The following is a 15,371-nucleotide window of genomic DNA, read 5'->3' as shown; positions in this document are numbered from 1 at the left end:
GGTAACGTATTTCACGTACGAGTAGGCCACTAAAACACTAAAACACCAAAACGCGTTAGGGTTAGTTCGCCGCATAAACACCTTTTTAGAGACACCACAGCCCCTGATAATTTCTAGTATTCAATAGGAGTGGTTGCTTCCGAGCCAGATTATGACAAATTTCTCTCTTCTATCGTTTCGCAACTGAGTATTGACGCGTGAAATTCTAGCAATAAACCGAAATTATGGTGTAGGAGAACTCTTCTACTATGCAACACCACCACCAAGCTTATACATTGTCGTCAAAATTCAGAAATTCTTCTTATCCTAGCTTCTGAATCCTCCAGGACTACTGAGAACATCGCCAGCGCCGTGGCTGCTGTCATGCGCAAATTCTAGTGGGACCGGCTCGATGGTTGTGACAATGTCATCTGGACTAGCGGGTGACTGGCGCCGCCCTCACGATTTTGATGCCCTCACGGTGATCCGGTTGTGCACCTTAGTTACTTGATGAGGCGACCTTTGAATAATGAAACAAGGGAATATCTAAGAGCAACTTAGAGGCTAGGAAGTGCATATAGCCAGCGACCTCGAAGAAGATCTTCGGGTGATGGCCGTTCCAAGGGATTGATCTTCATCAACGATCAGAACTTCAGGGGCACGGAGAGCGAGGGGTTGGATGACCTCTGTGAGGTGATTATCGGCCCAGCTTGCGACGCCCCAGTCACCGAGGACAATATCGAAGTGGTCGAATCTGTCGTCGTTGTTAAAGTAATGCTGACGAAGGGGGCGAGAACGGATGACGGTGTATCGTTTCTCAGCCTTGTCTTGCTGCGGAATGGGCGCCTCAACGAGATACCCGGATTCAATGAGTGTGTAGTCCCTGATCTTGACGAAGATATCGCTCGGTTGGATATCTAAGATCAAGATTAGAGATGAAGACGAGACTTCGGCATCTGGACAAAAGTAGAAATAGGGAAATAATAACTCATACCAGTGTGAATGACATTATTATTGTGTGCAAAGTGAATCGCTAACAGTAGTTGGATAGTGATGCGCCGCATCACCTCGTTCGGGATCATGCTATCTGGGAACCAGGCGCCAAAGCTTCGGAGAGTCTCGCCCATAAGTTCGAACACAAGGCACACGTGCGTCCCGTTCGGGCCCTTATGCTCAAAGTCGTCAATGAGATGACAGATTTGTGCATACCCTAGCTGTTCCTCATCTTGGGCTTTCAAGTGCTTCAGGATGTCCCTCTCGAAGATGTCCTTTTCTGTGCCATAGGCTTCAGCGGTGAGGAATTTGAGGGCAACAAATTCACGGGCATCGCCGTCGGTCCTGGATGGCGTATGTTAAGTTATGGGGAGAGTGTTTAACGAAATAGACACGCTGGTAAACTAACGACGCCTGAAGGTCTCGGGCGAGCCAGACAGTGGAATACACGCCGTATCCAATCTTGTTCAGCACTTTGTACTTGTCATGATATACATCGCCGATGTAGACGGGATGGAATCCGCCTGGCCGGTATACATCTCTCCCTTCTTCGATATCCTCGGAACTGGTATCAGGGCTATCATTTAAAGCAGATACTAGGCAGTCCGGGCTCTGTGCAGTAGTGGCCATATTCGTAACGTTCTGGTGCTTCTCAACTCAATTGCGCACAGCGCTAATCTTAGAAACTCTGTGCAAATCATGTTTTGTTAGAAGAATGGAAAACTGACAGGGACGCAAGATGACGTACACCATACACGTGAAAGATGTAGGGTGAAGCGCGCGCGCGTGAGAAAAAAACAGCGCTCCGTTTGCTGTCTTACAATATACTGATAAAACCAATGACTTAATTAATCCTAAAGCTAAATGATGAGATAAATAATGTACTATAAGTTAAAAAAAAATAGTTATGAAAAGTAAGTGCTCGAAAGGAAGAAAATATATCGGGTATTTAAACTAAGATTAAACTGTTTATTCAGCTCAAGACAAAAAAATAAACAGACGACGAAATAATAACACTATAACGCCACCACAATCTATATCAACACAAACTAAATCATCAATCTATCTTCTCAATGAAACACCCTCGGCCCCAAATGCCGAAAAGTCCTGGCCAGCGAAATGCCAATCTAGGCCGACCTTCTTTGCCTTGCCGACCCAAACATGTGGGGGGAGGGTCTCGAAACCTTCCACATCATCACCATTGGCCACCTGCTTGGCAGCTTGTAACCCTTCCACCACATTCTCCATTTGTAAGCGGACGGTCGAAGGATAGTGAACATATTGAACCCTCTCACTATCGTTGGTCGGGTCGGCCGACGACTGGATAAAGCTGTCCACTAGCTGATGCGACAACTCCGATGTTCGCAGCAGGTCGAAAGAGCCGCGCCAGCCCTGAGGCTGCGGGACAGCTTTAAGCTTGAAGGTGAGGTCGAGGAAGTCAGAAATAAGGCCCTCCGGCAGAGCAGTCGGACTGGTATCATCCTGAGCAGGTGCACGGGTAACTCGGTGAATATAAACCGGCAAACCAAGTTCGCGGCCAGCGCGCTCTAGGTACGCCTCAGACGCCCATTTGGAAGCAATATAACCATTGGATCCGTCGATGGGAGGTGCTCCGATATCTGTAATCGATGCCGGGGAACTTTCTGCGTCTAAACCGGGCTGGATCAATCCGCCACTGGAGATAAAGTGGACGGGGGTAGAACCAATAGCGGCCATTTTGACCAGCGTCTTCGTCGAGACGACGTTCGGTCCACGAAGCGACTGATAGTAGTCCCAGAACGATCGGTTAGCACCGCTATGAATAATAACGTCGGCTTCCAGGGCCAAAGCGTTGAACGTTTCGGCCTCCAGGCCGAGTAAAGGTGAGGCTAGGTCGCCCGAGTGAACTTCCACGCGAGACCTGAAGTCTTCTGGGACTGGCTCCAAGACTGAGTCCTTGTCAGTGCCGCGAAAAGCAACACAGTGGACCCTAGATACTGCCTTATTCTCGATCAGCTCCCGCAGCAATCGTTTGCCCAGGTATCCGGTGGCACCCGTGAGTACCACGATAAGACCCTCGCCTGATGAAGGCTTTCTGTTCGGTGTATTAGTTCCGGCTTTGAGACCCTCTTCCAGAGCTATCTCTGCTTCCCAATCAACGGCTGCGATAGCAGCCGCAGCATCAATTTTTGAAGCCATGTCCCGTAGACTGCTGGCGTCAAAGAGTTTCATAACAGGTATCAGGACATGGAAGCGTTTGCGGATTAGTCCCTGAATTAGGACTAGAAGATAGGAGCCGCCACCAAGGTTAAAAAATTCGGTTTCAGGCTTGATAGCAACGGCAAGAGTGCACTCCTCGGGAAGAGCCTCTATCCAGAGGTTCTTCAAAGCGCGCTCCGTCTCAGTGAGACTCTGCTCATTGCCGTCATCGTCGCGGGTTGGCAATGGGAGTGCTTGCACAGCCTTTCTATCGGCTTTGCCATGCGGTGTGAGAGGAATTGCATCAATCGGCACAAGCAAAGCGGGACTCATGTACTTGGGAAGTGGGAGGCGCGCAAGAAGAGACGACAGAAAGCTCTTCTGCTCGGCTTGCTCCAGTGGTTGGGCGAACTCGACATGGGCGACAAGAAAGTCCGGGTTTCGACGCACCGAGACGATAGTGTCGTGGAGCACACCGGCGGAGGTCTTGACAATGACAGACTCGATTTCCTTTATCTCAATACGGATCCCGTTTAGCTTGACCTGGGAGTCACCGGCGATTCGTCCTTCAAAGTGCAGCTCGCCATTTTCATCATAGCGACCGCTGTCGCCGGTGCGATACATCTTCGCCATAACACCACCGCCGTAGTTAGCAGAGTATCCACTTGGGGTGAGAGTATCACGAATGAAAGTGGCTTTGGTGAGCTCGCTCTGGCCGTAGTAGCCATTAGCTACGCCTGCACCTGTAATGACAATCTCGCCGGTGACCCCGCTGGGAACCGGTTTCATGTTCCTGTCAACGATGAAAACTCCAGAGTTGGGAATGGGCTTGCCGATGGAAACAGCTTCTGAGTAGTCGCTAGTTTCATTCTTGTAGTCTACAACCTTTGTTGTACTTAGAATGATCGTCTCAGCTGGGCCGTAGGCGTTGATCAAAGTCACATCCATACCAAGGTCATTGAAGGCAGCCTTGAGAGAGCCGTGCATTGCTTCACCACCAGAGAATCCGAATTTCCAAGAATCCGCGGCCTGGAGCTCGGACCTGCCAAAACGAAGCCACTGGCTGTACTCACCAGGAGTGGACATGACGATGGTGATCTTCTCATCTCGAACGATTTTACACAGCTCCAAAGGATCCGCACGCTTATCCTTGGGCGCAACAAAGACGCTTCCACGGTTGCAGAGACCTAGAAGGATCTGTCCGAAGCAAATGTCAAAGCTATGCGCGCTGTGCTGGAGGACTGTCTGTCTCGCTTGGTCAAACCCATACGTGGCTGTGACACCCTCGATAATGTTCTTCAAGCTGGAGTGACGGACTTCGACGGCCTTTGGAGTTCCGGTGGATCCAGATGTAAAGATGAGAAGCGCTGGTTGCTCTGGCTTTGCCTTGGTGGCTAGAGATTCCACAGTGGTTGACATAGAAGGAAGATCAGAAATATTGATAACAATGGCGTCGCCGTTAATACCAGTCAAATTGTCAACTGTTTCCTGGTGGCAAACGACGGCCGATGGATTGCAACCGGCTAGCATGACGGCGATTCTTGCGGTAGGCTGTCTCGAGTCCAGTGGCACGTAAGCAGCACCAATCTTCCACACTGCAAGAAGTGAGCAGACCCAATCCGCGGTGGGCTCTTGGTACCCGGCCACGCGACGGTGCTCGATGCCAGACTCCAGAAGCGCGTTAGCAATCTGATTGACACGCTTGGATGCTTGAGAATATGTGAGAGAGTTTCCGAGACCATCCTTCAGAGCAGGAGTATCGGGATGGGTGACGCTGTTCTCATCAATGACGTGAGAGACAGTTGGTCCCCACTGAGATACCATAGAGGAGCCTGTAATAAGCTGTTAGCAAAATTGTCCTCCTCCCCACCACCCCTCGAGTATAAAGTTAGTATCGAGAAGCTGACTTACCTAGAGCAATCCCTGTGGCAGCTTGAACCTGGGCTGAATTATATAACGTGAGCTTACTGCCATCGACTAGCAGCTTCGGATCGGCAACAGCATATTTCTTGACTAGCTCAGTAAACATATCCAGCATCAATTTAACTGCTCGCTCGGAGTACAAAGAAGTCTGTCCGCGCCAGCGAAGGCGGATCTCGGTCGACGAAATATCGTTGACATCAATAACCATGTCGGCCAAACTGTAGTTCAGAGTAGCCTTAACTTCATCTCCAGGGGCTCCCAGGCCTTCGGGGGTCTCGATTTTGTGCGGCAGATAGTCCAAGACTACCTGGAAGATTGGCGAGCATTGAGTCGAGCGAGGAACTGCAAGCTGATCCAGCATGGCCTTGAAAGGGAGCCTGGAGTTCGCAAGAGCGGCATAGGCCTGGTCACGGCCCTCCTGTGTTAATTGAGTGAAGCTCTTATTGGTGCTGCGCTGGAACTTCATGGGCAAGACGTTAACCATAAGGCCAATGGTACTCGACGCGCGACTGTCACCTCGATTGGCGTCGACAGTTCCAATGCATAGTTCCTCAACGTCTGTAAGTTCAAATAGCATGATGCGCAGAATAGACAGGAAAAAGTGATAGCGCGTCACCTTCATCTCACGGCAGCGCTCGCGAATACCCCTGACAGTCTTCTCATCTAAGACTGTTATAGGGCACTCCTCGAAGGCAAATTTTGTGACAGACACTCGGGTTTGAGATCTGGCCATTGGGAGCATCGGGATAGGGTCAGGAATCGTGGCGAGAGTAGACCGCCAGTAGTCTGTTTCCGCTTTGAATAATCCATTCCCGACGCCAAGTCGCTGTTCTTCCATCAAATCGTTCCACTGGATTGTCACGGGAGGCAGCGCCTTGCCTTCATATAGCGCACCAAGCTCGCGCAAAAAGACGTCGAAGCTGAAACCATCCATGGCAATGTGATGGAATCCAAGGATAAGGTAATGGGCAGTATCACTTTCCGAAAGCATTGCCATGCGGATGGTACGACCACGCTGGATATCGAACACATAGTGGTCAAGTTTCTCATTGAAGTCAATGGCCTCCTGTAAACTAGCAATCTTCTGAACCTCTAGGCGTAATGGGGAGTTGTCGAGTGACAAGACGCCTTGGGTAGGCTCGTAATCATTCTCGGAGTCGTCAAAGAAAGCAGTGCGAAGTGCGTCGTGTCTCTCTCCAAGCGACTTGACTGCCTCCTCCATGCGGCTGATGTCCATTCTGCCCTTCAGAGCGACTCGGAAGCTGACGTTGAAAGCGTGGGGGGCGTCTTGTCCTAGATGTTGGATCAGAAACCAGAACTGCAAAGAAGGGTACGACATCTTCACCTTCCGTTCGAACGCAAGCTCTAGCTCTAGATCCAGTGGCGGTGTCGATAGTCCCTCTTTGGGATAACCGGCTTCCGAGAGACTGCGACTAGCTGGCGGCGTGGTGGCCTCACTATCGGGGGTCTCATTCTCGCTGACACTCAACGGGGAGCCGTTGGACGTACTGTCGTCGTCTGGGATGACAATAGTCGGCACCTCTTCTTCACCCGTAGAGGCCTCCGCTTCTGCCGGCTCTTTAACCCAGTTAGGGGTAAGTTCTGGTGACAGTCGCTCCATCGTGTCCTGGACCATCTCCTCTACTGATGCGCCTCCCAGCAGCTTTAGCACGGGCATGTCAAGATCCAGTTCCTTGGTAAACCAGAATCTCATGTCCACAGCAACAAGAGAATCGATCCCGAGCTCAATAAGTCGAGTATGAGGGGCAATATTGTTGTCTTCTGGTCGCAGACCGAGATTCTTGTACAAGACGGCTGTGAGACCAGCAAGTAGCACCTTGTAAACGTCATCTTTGGTCTTCTGCTCCTTGAGCTGAGAGCGCACAGATTCATTCTTGCCATCCTCCTGGGCGGAAGAGAGAGCCGTAGAACGCTTATAGTAGCAGAAGCGGGGGATATTAAGCCAGGCCGGAGGATTTTCATCTCGGCTAGGGTCATACGGTCTGAGACTCGATGAGATTTCGTGATCATGACCAGATCCTACATTAGGGTGGCCGGCGTTGACGGACTCCGCAAAGAACTGTAGGAAATCCCACTCAGACACGTTGGAGTACCCCATCTTTCCGAGACGCTCAATGATGCCACGATCTGTGCGGGTGATGTACCCAATACCAAAGATCCCGGCAAGGTTCATGACACTTCCAGCAAGGCCGCGTTTACGGCGACCCTCGACGACGCTGGCCATGAATGCATTGGCAGCAGCATAGCTGGACTGACCAATGTTTCCGGTCACGTAGGCAAGGGAAGAAAAGACCACGAAGAAGTCAAGCGTAGGCTTGCTGAAGATGTCGTTCAAGAAGCGCGTGCCGTCAACCTTGGGCTTGAGAGTCTGGTTGAACATATCATGAGGCTGCTGTGCAATGATTCCATCGTTTAAAATCATAGCACCATTGGCAACACCTGCGATGGGTGGCATTGTGTCACAAATGGCCTTGTGAGCCCGCATGACCGATCGACGATCAGTGACATCGCTGATAAGAGTGACCAGTTCGTTAGTTACAAACTAAAATTATGTGGAAAGGGGTGAAAATTTTACATACCAAGGCACTGCGCGCACCTCTGCGCCGTCAGCCTGAACAAACTTGAGCCACTTCTCGCTGATCTTGGGGGTTCTAGAAGACAAAGCAACATGACGAGCTCCACGCTTGACCATCCATTGACAAATGGAAAGACCCAGCTGTCCAGCAAGGCCAACCAGCCAGTAGGTCTTGTCGGAACGGAACTGGATGACGTCCTCAGGGGGAGACAGATTGACGGGAAGTGTCTCGCTGGTAGTCCAGTTCAGCACCTTCACGCGGGCATCGAAGTTCGCGAGTGTCTGCCCGGTCATATCACCTACTGGAAACTCTTCAGCAGAGCTGCTAGGATGGGCAATAGCGTATGATAAAGTACGCTTTAGGACATTGACCACAGTATCTTCGTTACCAGAAGGCCGTGTGAAAGCTTGTCTGCCGATCAAATCGGCAACGTCCAATCGCCGACACTGGATAGGTAGTTGTTTCTCAATACGGGGAGCAAGGCTTCCTGTATGTCCTCGGCCAGAGAGGTCCACAAATGCAGTCAACCTTTTGGGGAATATTGAAGCAAGGGCTCTTGCATGGGTTGACGGATGGATGTATAGGATATCCTTGTTTGCAATTTCTGTCCTCGAGGTGGTGCAAGTGACGTTTTTGCCTTGATCCGCGGCGATCTCTTTGAGTGCTTCTGCAAGCTCAGCCGTAGGCTCATAGACAAGAAGTGCGCTTGACGGCGTTATCGCAGTAATGAGAGTTTGAGCCAAGGAGACGTCAAAGGCCGCCTTTAGAACACCCAAGTCTTCTTCGCCGGTTCCGTTATAGGCAATAGCCCAGGCTTTGGGAACACTGACGACTGATGCATTTAAGTCTGAGAACGCAAGAACCTTCTCTCCCGAACCGCTCAGCTTTCCGATTGTCAAGAAAAGCGATCCAAAGGATCCCAAGCTGACTGTCGCTAGTGAGGATCGCTCTACCTTTATTTCTGCAAGACCCGAGTTAGTAAAAGCTTCCCATTCTGGTGTCACAACCTGCTGGAGCTCATAGGACGCCTCTCCGGCGGAGATAGCAATAACAGAGCCGTTCAGGTTAGTATCCTTCTGGACTGTTCGGCGCGATGAATTATATCGACCATCCAAAACCTTGTTTGGAATATAACGGGGGACTGTCATCTCTCCACCAATGACACGGATTTCACGTTCCAGAAGCCAGGCTGTATCATATGCCTCGACAAATGAGCCCCAAGTATCGGAAATATGTAGGCGCAACACTGCCTCGGCAATCATTTGGGGATTAAGACTGTCTATAGCGTCGAAATCAATGGTTTGGAATCGTAGATCGGGCTTCTCGCATGTCAAGCAACGTGCAACGCCGATCATCATGTTTGCGTATGGATGTTCGCCACTACCTCCCTGAGTGATCCAAAGGACATTCTGGGCCTTTTCGCTAAACAGCTGTAAACCGGCCCATTTGGCAGGCGTGAAGGGGTTGAAGACAGGCTCGTCAAGTTCCAGAAGACTGAGAGTGATCTGCTTCGAAGTGAAGTGGGATTCTTCCAAAAGATCGAGGTTTTCTACAAAAGTGATATTCTTTGCAATAGGCTGCAGCAAGGCTATGATATCCTCCTGAAGTTGGAAGCTAGACATGGACTGGCCACCAAGGACAAGTAAGTCATCCAGCTGCACGTTGCTCTTGGGGGAGAACGGCTGACGAATGAGATTCATTTGTGTGTCCACAGCTTGGCTGAGCATGATGCTTTGAGGCACCATGAACTCGCCCGAAGGAGGAGTTGCCGTGTCAAGTCCAGAGAAGCCAGACTTTCGGAGGACAGCGTCCCATTTCGCCTGTGTGAGGAGAGGATGATGAGGACGTCCATCCGTCTCGCCAACCCACCAACCGGAAAGCGTGCCAAAGAAGAAAGTAGGTCGTAGAGGATCCGTGTCAGTGATCTCAAGAATGACAAGGTACCCGCCGGGCTTGAGAAGCTTCCTGGCATTGGTCAACGTGGTCTCTAAAGACTTGGTCGCGTGTAGGACGTTGGATGCCACAACCAGGTCATAGCTGTGCTCGGCGTAACCTTGGGCAATGGGATCCTTCTCCACGTCAAAAGTGGTGTAGGCAAACTTGTCTCCCTGCTTGTTAAAAATATCCTTAGCTTCGAGGAAGAAGCCCGCCGAGATGTCAGTATAGGAGTACGAAGCATAGCTATCGCCAATGCGGCTCATAATTGCCTCGGTCGCCGATCCAGTACCAGCTCCGATCTCAAGGATGTCCATTTGACGGAACCTTTGGGACAGTTGGCGAACCAGCTTACCTAGGTAAGCATTATACTCGGGGAAACCGTAGGTGTTCTTGTAGATGTGCTCAAGCATGCCTGTTTCACGGTACATCTCAAGGAAGTCTACCTCGCCACGCATCCAGCCAACGAGATTATCACCGACAACAATTAGCAGGCGGAAGTCGGGATATAATGAGCAAAAGTCCTCAAGCTCGTCTTTCATCTCTTCCCAGGTGTCATTCATGCACTCCTTGCTGACAGTTGGATGCCTGCCCTCGGCAACTTCTCCCACAATTTCAGCCACCCAGGCAAGGTACTTCTTGCGATGCCAGTCGCAGTTCTCACGTTCTTCCTGAGTAAGGACATCATGGACTCGCTTCATGTAAAGAAAGCATGCCCGCTCAATAAATACCATGTGGCCGTGTTCCTCCTCACTTAGAACCCACTTAGAGAAGTCCTTGGTGGCATCCGGGTAAAAGGGAGTCCATTCCGTAGAAGAGAACATGTGCCTATCATCTTGCTCGGTGGTAGCGGTAAGGGGCGAAACGTGTAGACGTTCAACCTGCACCAGAGTATTACCATCCTGATCGCAGATATCGACGTCACCAGAAACTCCATTGGATGGAGTAACCGAAATAACGGAATCGAAAGGCATGTCCATGCCTAATCCTGCGTTTCGGCAAGCATGTGGGTTGACTCTGATTCTAGATATCAAGGTTGGTACCAGAACAGTCCAGAGACGACCATCGCCGGGTGCACCTAGTGCTCCGAAGATAGATTGAAAAGCGACATCTAGAGGCGCGGGGTGGAAAATGAAGGCAGGATCATAACCCTCCGCCCCGTCAATATGGATAATCCCGGAAGCCGTGTCGGTGGTTCGCTTCAGAGAACTGATGCCCGTGAACATGTCGCTGTAATTGTAGCCCAGGGCTGCCAGCGAGTTATAGAAGTGATCCATGTCGACATTGTTCATGTCCAAGCCCAAAGCATTCCGCGAGGGAAGAGATTCCAAAGAAACGGTTCCGAGTTCGAGACGGATGCTACCAGTTGAAGCACGGACAGGTACACTGTCAGGGGTTGGGCAAATGGAGCACTCATAGTCACAGAAAATGACGCCGTTCTTCCCATCTCTTTGAACATTGGACAGAGTCACCAGAGACTCAACGCCAGGGCTCTCGTCAGTAAGGGCCATGGCGCGACTAACGCGAAGATCAATGAGCTCAATCATAGATATCTGCTCAAGTGGCGCCAGGGCTTTACAAGCTTCGAAGGCCATACTGGCAAACCCAGCTCCCGGGAACACCATCTGGCCCTGGACTTGATGTCCGCGTAGCCAAGGCATTTCGGAAGGCTTGATGAAGTTCCTCCAGCGGAAGTCATGTTCACCGCCGTCAAGCCTAACACCAAGCAGTTCGTGGTGACGCTCAGTACGCTGGTACATCGACTTGGTCGCTCGAGACTCATTCCAATAAGTACGATCATGGTCCCAGGCGTAGTTGGGCACTTGTTTGAGAAACATGGGCTTGTCCTGGACATCAGAGAAGAGGGCATCTAGGTTGGCAAAGCTCAGTATAGACGAATCAATGTTCTTCCAGATGGCACCAATGCCCTCGGACAAGGCTTCAACATCGTTGATGTTTCTTGCAAGAACACCAGTGTACGACACATCCGATTTGAACTTGTCTCCGATGACCAGGCTAGCTGGGCCCTTTAAGGCGGGATGAGGACCAACTTCCACCACCACCGCTGGCTCACCAATAGCCTCCAGGGCAGCTTCAAGAGCCTGGGAGAAGAGAACAGGATTAATGAGATTATCTCGCCAGTAAGCACCAGATAGCTGGTCAGCCATCTCAGTAGTGACCTCTGGGCCTCCAAGAACTGATGAGAACCACCGACAGGTGAAAGATGGTTCCTGGATTTGCACCTTGGCCTGGGACATTGCTTGCATGTAGGGCTCAGCACAAGGCGCCATGTGATGAGAGTGGTAGGCTTTGTCTACTTTCAGCATTCTGGCGAACTTGCTCTCGTCCTCCAGAATTAACTGGGCTCTCTCGATGGCCTTCCTGTCACCGGAAAGCGTCACACTGGCAGGAGAGTTGCTCGCAGCCACAGTTATGCGGTCACGGAAGACTGGGAGACGGCAGAGCTCTGTAGCATCTTCCATGGAAGTACCGGCGGCAAGCATAGCACCATCGGCATTAGCTAGAGACCCTAGGACACCGCGATAATACGCAACCCTGATAGCATCGGACGCTGTTAGGAAGCCGCTTGCATATGCCGCGCCGATCTCACCACTGGAATGTCCCACGACAGCGCTGAATTCGATGCCGCTAGCCCGAAGCAAGTCGACCAATACGATTTGGACAGCGGTGCAGAGAGGCTGAGAAAATTCAGCTTGCATGACACTGGAAACCTCTGGTGCCTTAGAAAGCTCCTCCTGAATTGACCATGATGGTCTGTCTTTCTTTGGAAGACTTTGTAGGGATTCTTCCAAGGCCTGGATGGTTGCTAACGCAGCCGGCGAACTCTGGATCAGTGCATATCCCATAGTAGGCCACTGAGCTCCCTGACCGGTAAAAATACCAAGAATCTTTTGCTTCTTGGGGTTGAATCGTAATCCCACGTCCTTGTCGTCGGCTTCCTTGGACTCTAAAGCCTTGGATAACTTCTCGGCTAGGGCAGGCAGGGTGGCTGCCGCGAACGACGCTCGGTGAGAGAAGCACGACTTGCGAGACAACGTCCAAGCTACATCTCGAGCATTGACGCTGTCGTCTACTCGGTTTACAAAGCTGCGAATCGCCTTGATTTGAGAAGTCAAGGCTTTCTCGGAGTTTGCCGAGAAAACAAAGGGTACTGAGGCCGAAGAGTTGCGTGCGATAGATTGCTCCTCGGCAGGAACGTAGTTCTCAACAATAGCGTGAGCATTGGCACCACCAAATCCGAAGCCTAAATACATTTGGACATGTTAGCATCAAATTACATGGCGTCATTAAAATCTTTATGGGAGGGAATAACTGACTGTTTACACTGGCCCTTCGAGGCACGCCGGGGGGTAGGGCAGGCCATGGCCTTGCCGACGTCGGTATTTGGAGAAATCCATAGTATGGTTCAACATCAGGATTTAGGTCTGTGAAAAGCATGTTTGCTGGAATGATGCCATGTTGGACGGAGAGGGACGCTTTCAGAAGACCAGCAATTCCAGCTGTGCCTTCTGTGTGTCCGATGACAGTCTTAATAGATCCGACATAGAGAATATCATCCTCTTTGCTTGGACCACCAGCCGGGTAGAAAGCTTGATGGATTGCACTTGCTTCTTGTGGATCACCAGCTTTGGTTCCGGTGCCGTGGGCTTCGAAGTATTGGCAACGATCAGTCTCACTTAGCGGGTCCAGACCAGCTCTATTGTATGTCTCGCGGATGAGGGCCGCCTGAGATTTGCTGCTGGGCATGGTGATTCCTTTTCAAGTTAGAAGTTGCGTTAAGGTTTCATGATATCTCAAACCTTACCTGTAGTTCGTCCATCCTGGTTAGTTCCCGTCTCACGGATGACGGACTCAATGACATCGCCATCAGCGATGGCATCCTTCAACAGCTTCAGGATTACACAGCCTACGCCTTCGCCACGTGCGTAACCGTCTGCATTGCTGTCCCACATGCGGCTGCGACCCGTTGGGGACAACATATTTACGTTACTCTCAGCGATGTAATTGGCTGAATAACGTTGTTAGCTCTTTTCCCATTGCATTGACAGAAAGCTCGTTTACTCACTAGGCGTGAAGATAAGGTTGGTTCCAGCAGCGACGGCAACTCGGGATTGGCCGCTGCGGAGAAGCTGAACTGCCTGGTGAACAGCAATAAGACTGGAGGAGCAAGCAGTATCGATAGTCATGGAGGGGCCGGTCCAGTTGAAGAAGTAGGAAACTCTGTTTGAGAGAATGCTTAGGGCCGTTCCGGTGGCGGCGTACTTGGGGACATTCTGAATATCCGCATACGTGACCTGTGCGAAGTCGTTGCACATGACACCAACGTAGACACCAGTCGAGGAACCAGAGAGATCCTCAATCTTCTGGCCAGCAGATTCGAGTCCTTCGTAGATAACCTCCATCAAGAAGCGCTGCTGCGGATCAATGGTACTGGCTTCTCCCCCAGGAATGCTAAAGAACTGTGCATCAAAAGCGCGAGTATCCTCGTTCAGGAGATACGAGTGAAGAACATTGCTCGTTCCATGATGATGACCATTTTCATGGTAGAAAGCCTCGGCTTCGAACCTGTCGATTTTTCTGGATACATCTCGTGGATCTTTTAGGAGGTCCCAAAGCTTAGAAGGCGAGGAAGAGTCTCCCGGAAAACGACAGCCGCTGCCAATGATGGCAATAGGTTCGTTGGAATGGCTCATTGTGGCGAATCTGGTGTGTAAACTTTCCGTAAAGTAAATTTGATGTTATTTGATAACCTCGAGTGTTTAGAAACCGCCCAGATATAGCGGGGTGTTTGGAGGCTAATGGAAGCAAGGTATATAAAGTGATAACACGTTCGTGAAAACCGCCGAGATAGTGATCTGTTTGAAGGCTTATGGAAGCTAATGGACGCAAGGTAGACCAGAGTGACAATTCGTTCGTGACAACAACTACCGGTAATAAATTCCGATTTTATATTGGTGGAGAGGTGACAGAGTATCGACAAGAGCTTGCGAGTAGGTTGGGTGTATGCTTTCTAGTTGAAAGATGCGAGAAACACTGGTGTTGTTTTGAAGGCGATGGAGGCTTCAACAACAGATAGAATCATGTAACCAGTAATGTTGAAATTGAAGAGTGTACCCGGTGATGTAACGAGTGCTTGATCCTAAACCTAGTATATAGTGTGCGACGAAAATATATATATTTATGATGCCTATTTTCATATAGAAAGCCGCGACGTTCATGCACCTAACACGTGGGTGATATTACATAGACTATGTTACATTGCTGATCCATCTAAAGCAGACTAGAACACTAAGTCTTAGGACCTACTTGGAGGCCTAGTTTTGTCCTCTTAGAGAATTACGCGATTGGGCGTATGTGAATTGCTGATATAACGGAGGTTAGTGGATGATGCCCAAATCGGGGCACAGCTGTGTCAGCATCCATATTTGGAGAGACTCCTTGTCATGTCAGCAATCATATCAGGAACCACATCAGGTACCATGCCAGGAACCAGGTTTGAAAGTATGACAGTTACGTGAAACTGAAACAGATGAACCGAATCTTATTCTGCAATAAAACTAATCGTGTATTTTTTCTGGAAACTCAAACCTTGAGCATCACAAGGACAGAGTTGCAACAGCGACATGGCAGCGCCACAGGAAAAAAGTGTCCACGACTTGAACGGTCAATGGAAATTTGCAAGTTTACTGCCATCAAAGATAAAGTCCAAGTTTCTAATCGGTGGTTAGAACCATGGATTATCTG

At 50.3% G+C, this 15,371-nt stretch overlaps 2 protein-coding genes across 2 annotated transcripts; both read right to left on the bottom strand.

The window, feature by feature from the left end:
* Positions 1-27: 27 nt before the first annotated feature.
* VE01_01312 (uncharacterized protein) lies at positions 28-1,602 on the bottom strand (the record flags this gene model as incomplete). The annotated part of the gene is made up of 3 exons (XM_018270836.2): positions 28-896; positions 974-1,317; positions 1,382-1,602. The coding sequence occupies 3 exons, from the start codon at positions 1,600-1,602 to the stop codon at positions 544-546; spliced, it is 918 nt and encodes a 305-aa protein (XP_018134598.1). The 3' UTR covers positions 28-543.
* A 251-nt stretch (positions 1,603-1,853) lies between these two features.
* VE01_01311 (putative Hybrid PKS-NRPS biosynthetic cluster) lies at positions 1,854-14,320 on the bottom strand (the record flags this gene model as incomplete). Its single annotated transcript, XM_018270835.2, has 6 exons — positions 1,854-4,982; positions 5,062-7,604; positions 7,674-12,870; positions 12,944-13,381; positions 13,432-13,635; positions 13,693-14,320. 6 exons carry the CDS (start codon positions 14,318-14,320, stop codon positions 2,035-2,037), a joined length of 11,958 nt encoding a protein of 3,985 aa, XP_018134601.1. The 3' UTR covers positions 1,854-2,034.
* Between the last annotated feature and the right edge of the window lie 1,051 nt (positions 14,321-15,371).

The sequence above is a fragment of the Pseudogymnoascus verrucosus genome (genome assembly GCF_001662655.1).
Source record: "Pseudogymnoascus verrucosus strain UAMH 10579 unplaced genomic scaffold scaffold_3, whole genome shotgun sequence".
Taxonomy (NCBI): Eukaryota; Fungi; Ascomycota; class Leotiomycetes; order Thelebolales; family Thelebolaceae; genus Pseudogymnoascus; species Pseudogymnoascus verrucosus.
Note: the sequence above shows the minus strand (reverse complement) of the source record. Positions and strands in the feature narration are given on the sequence as shown.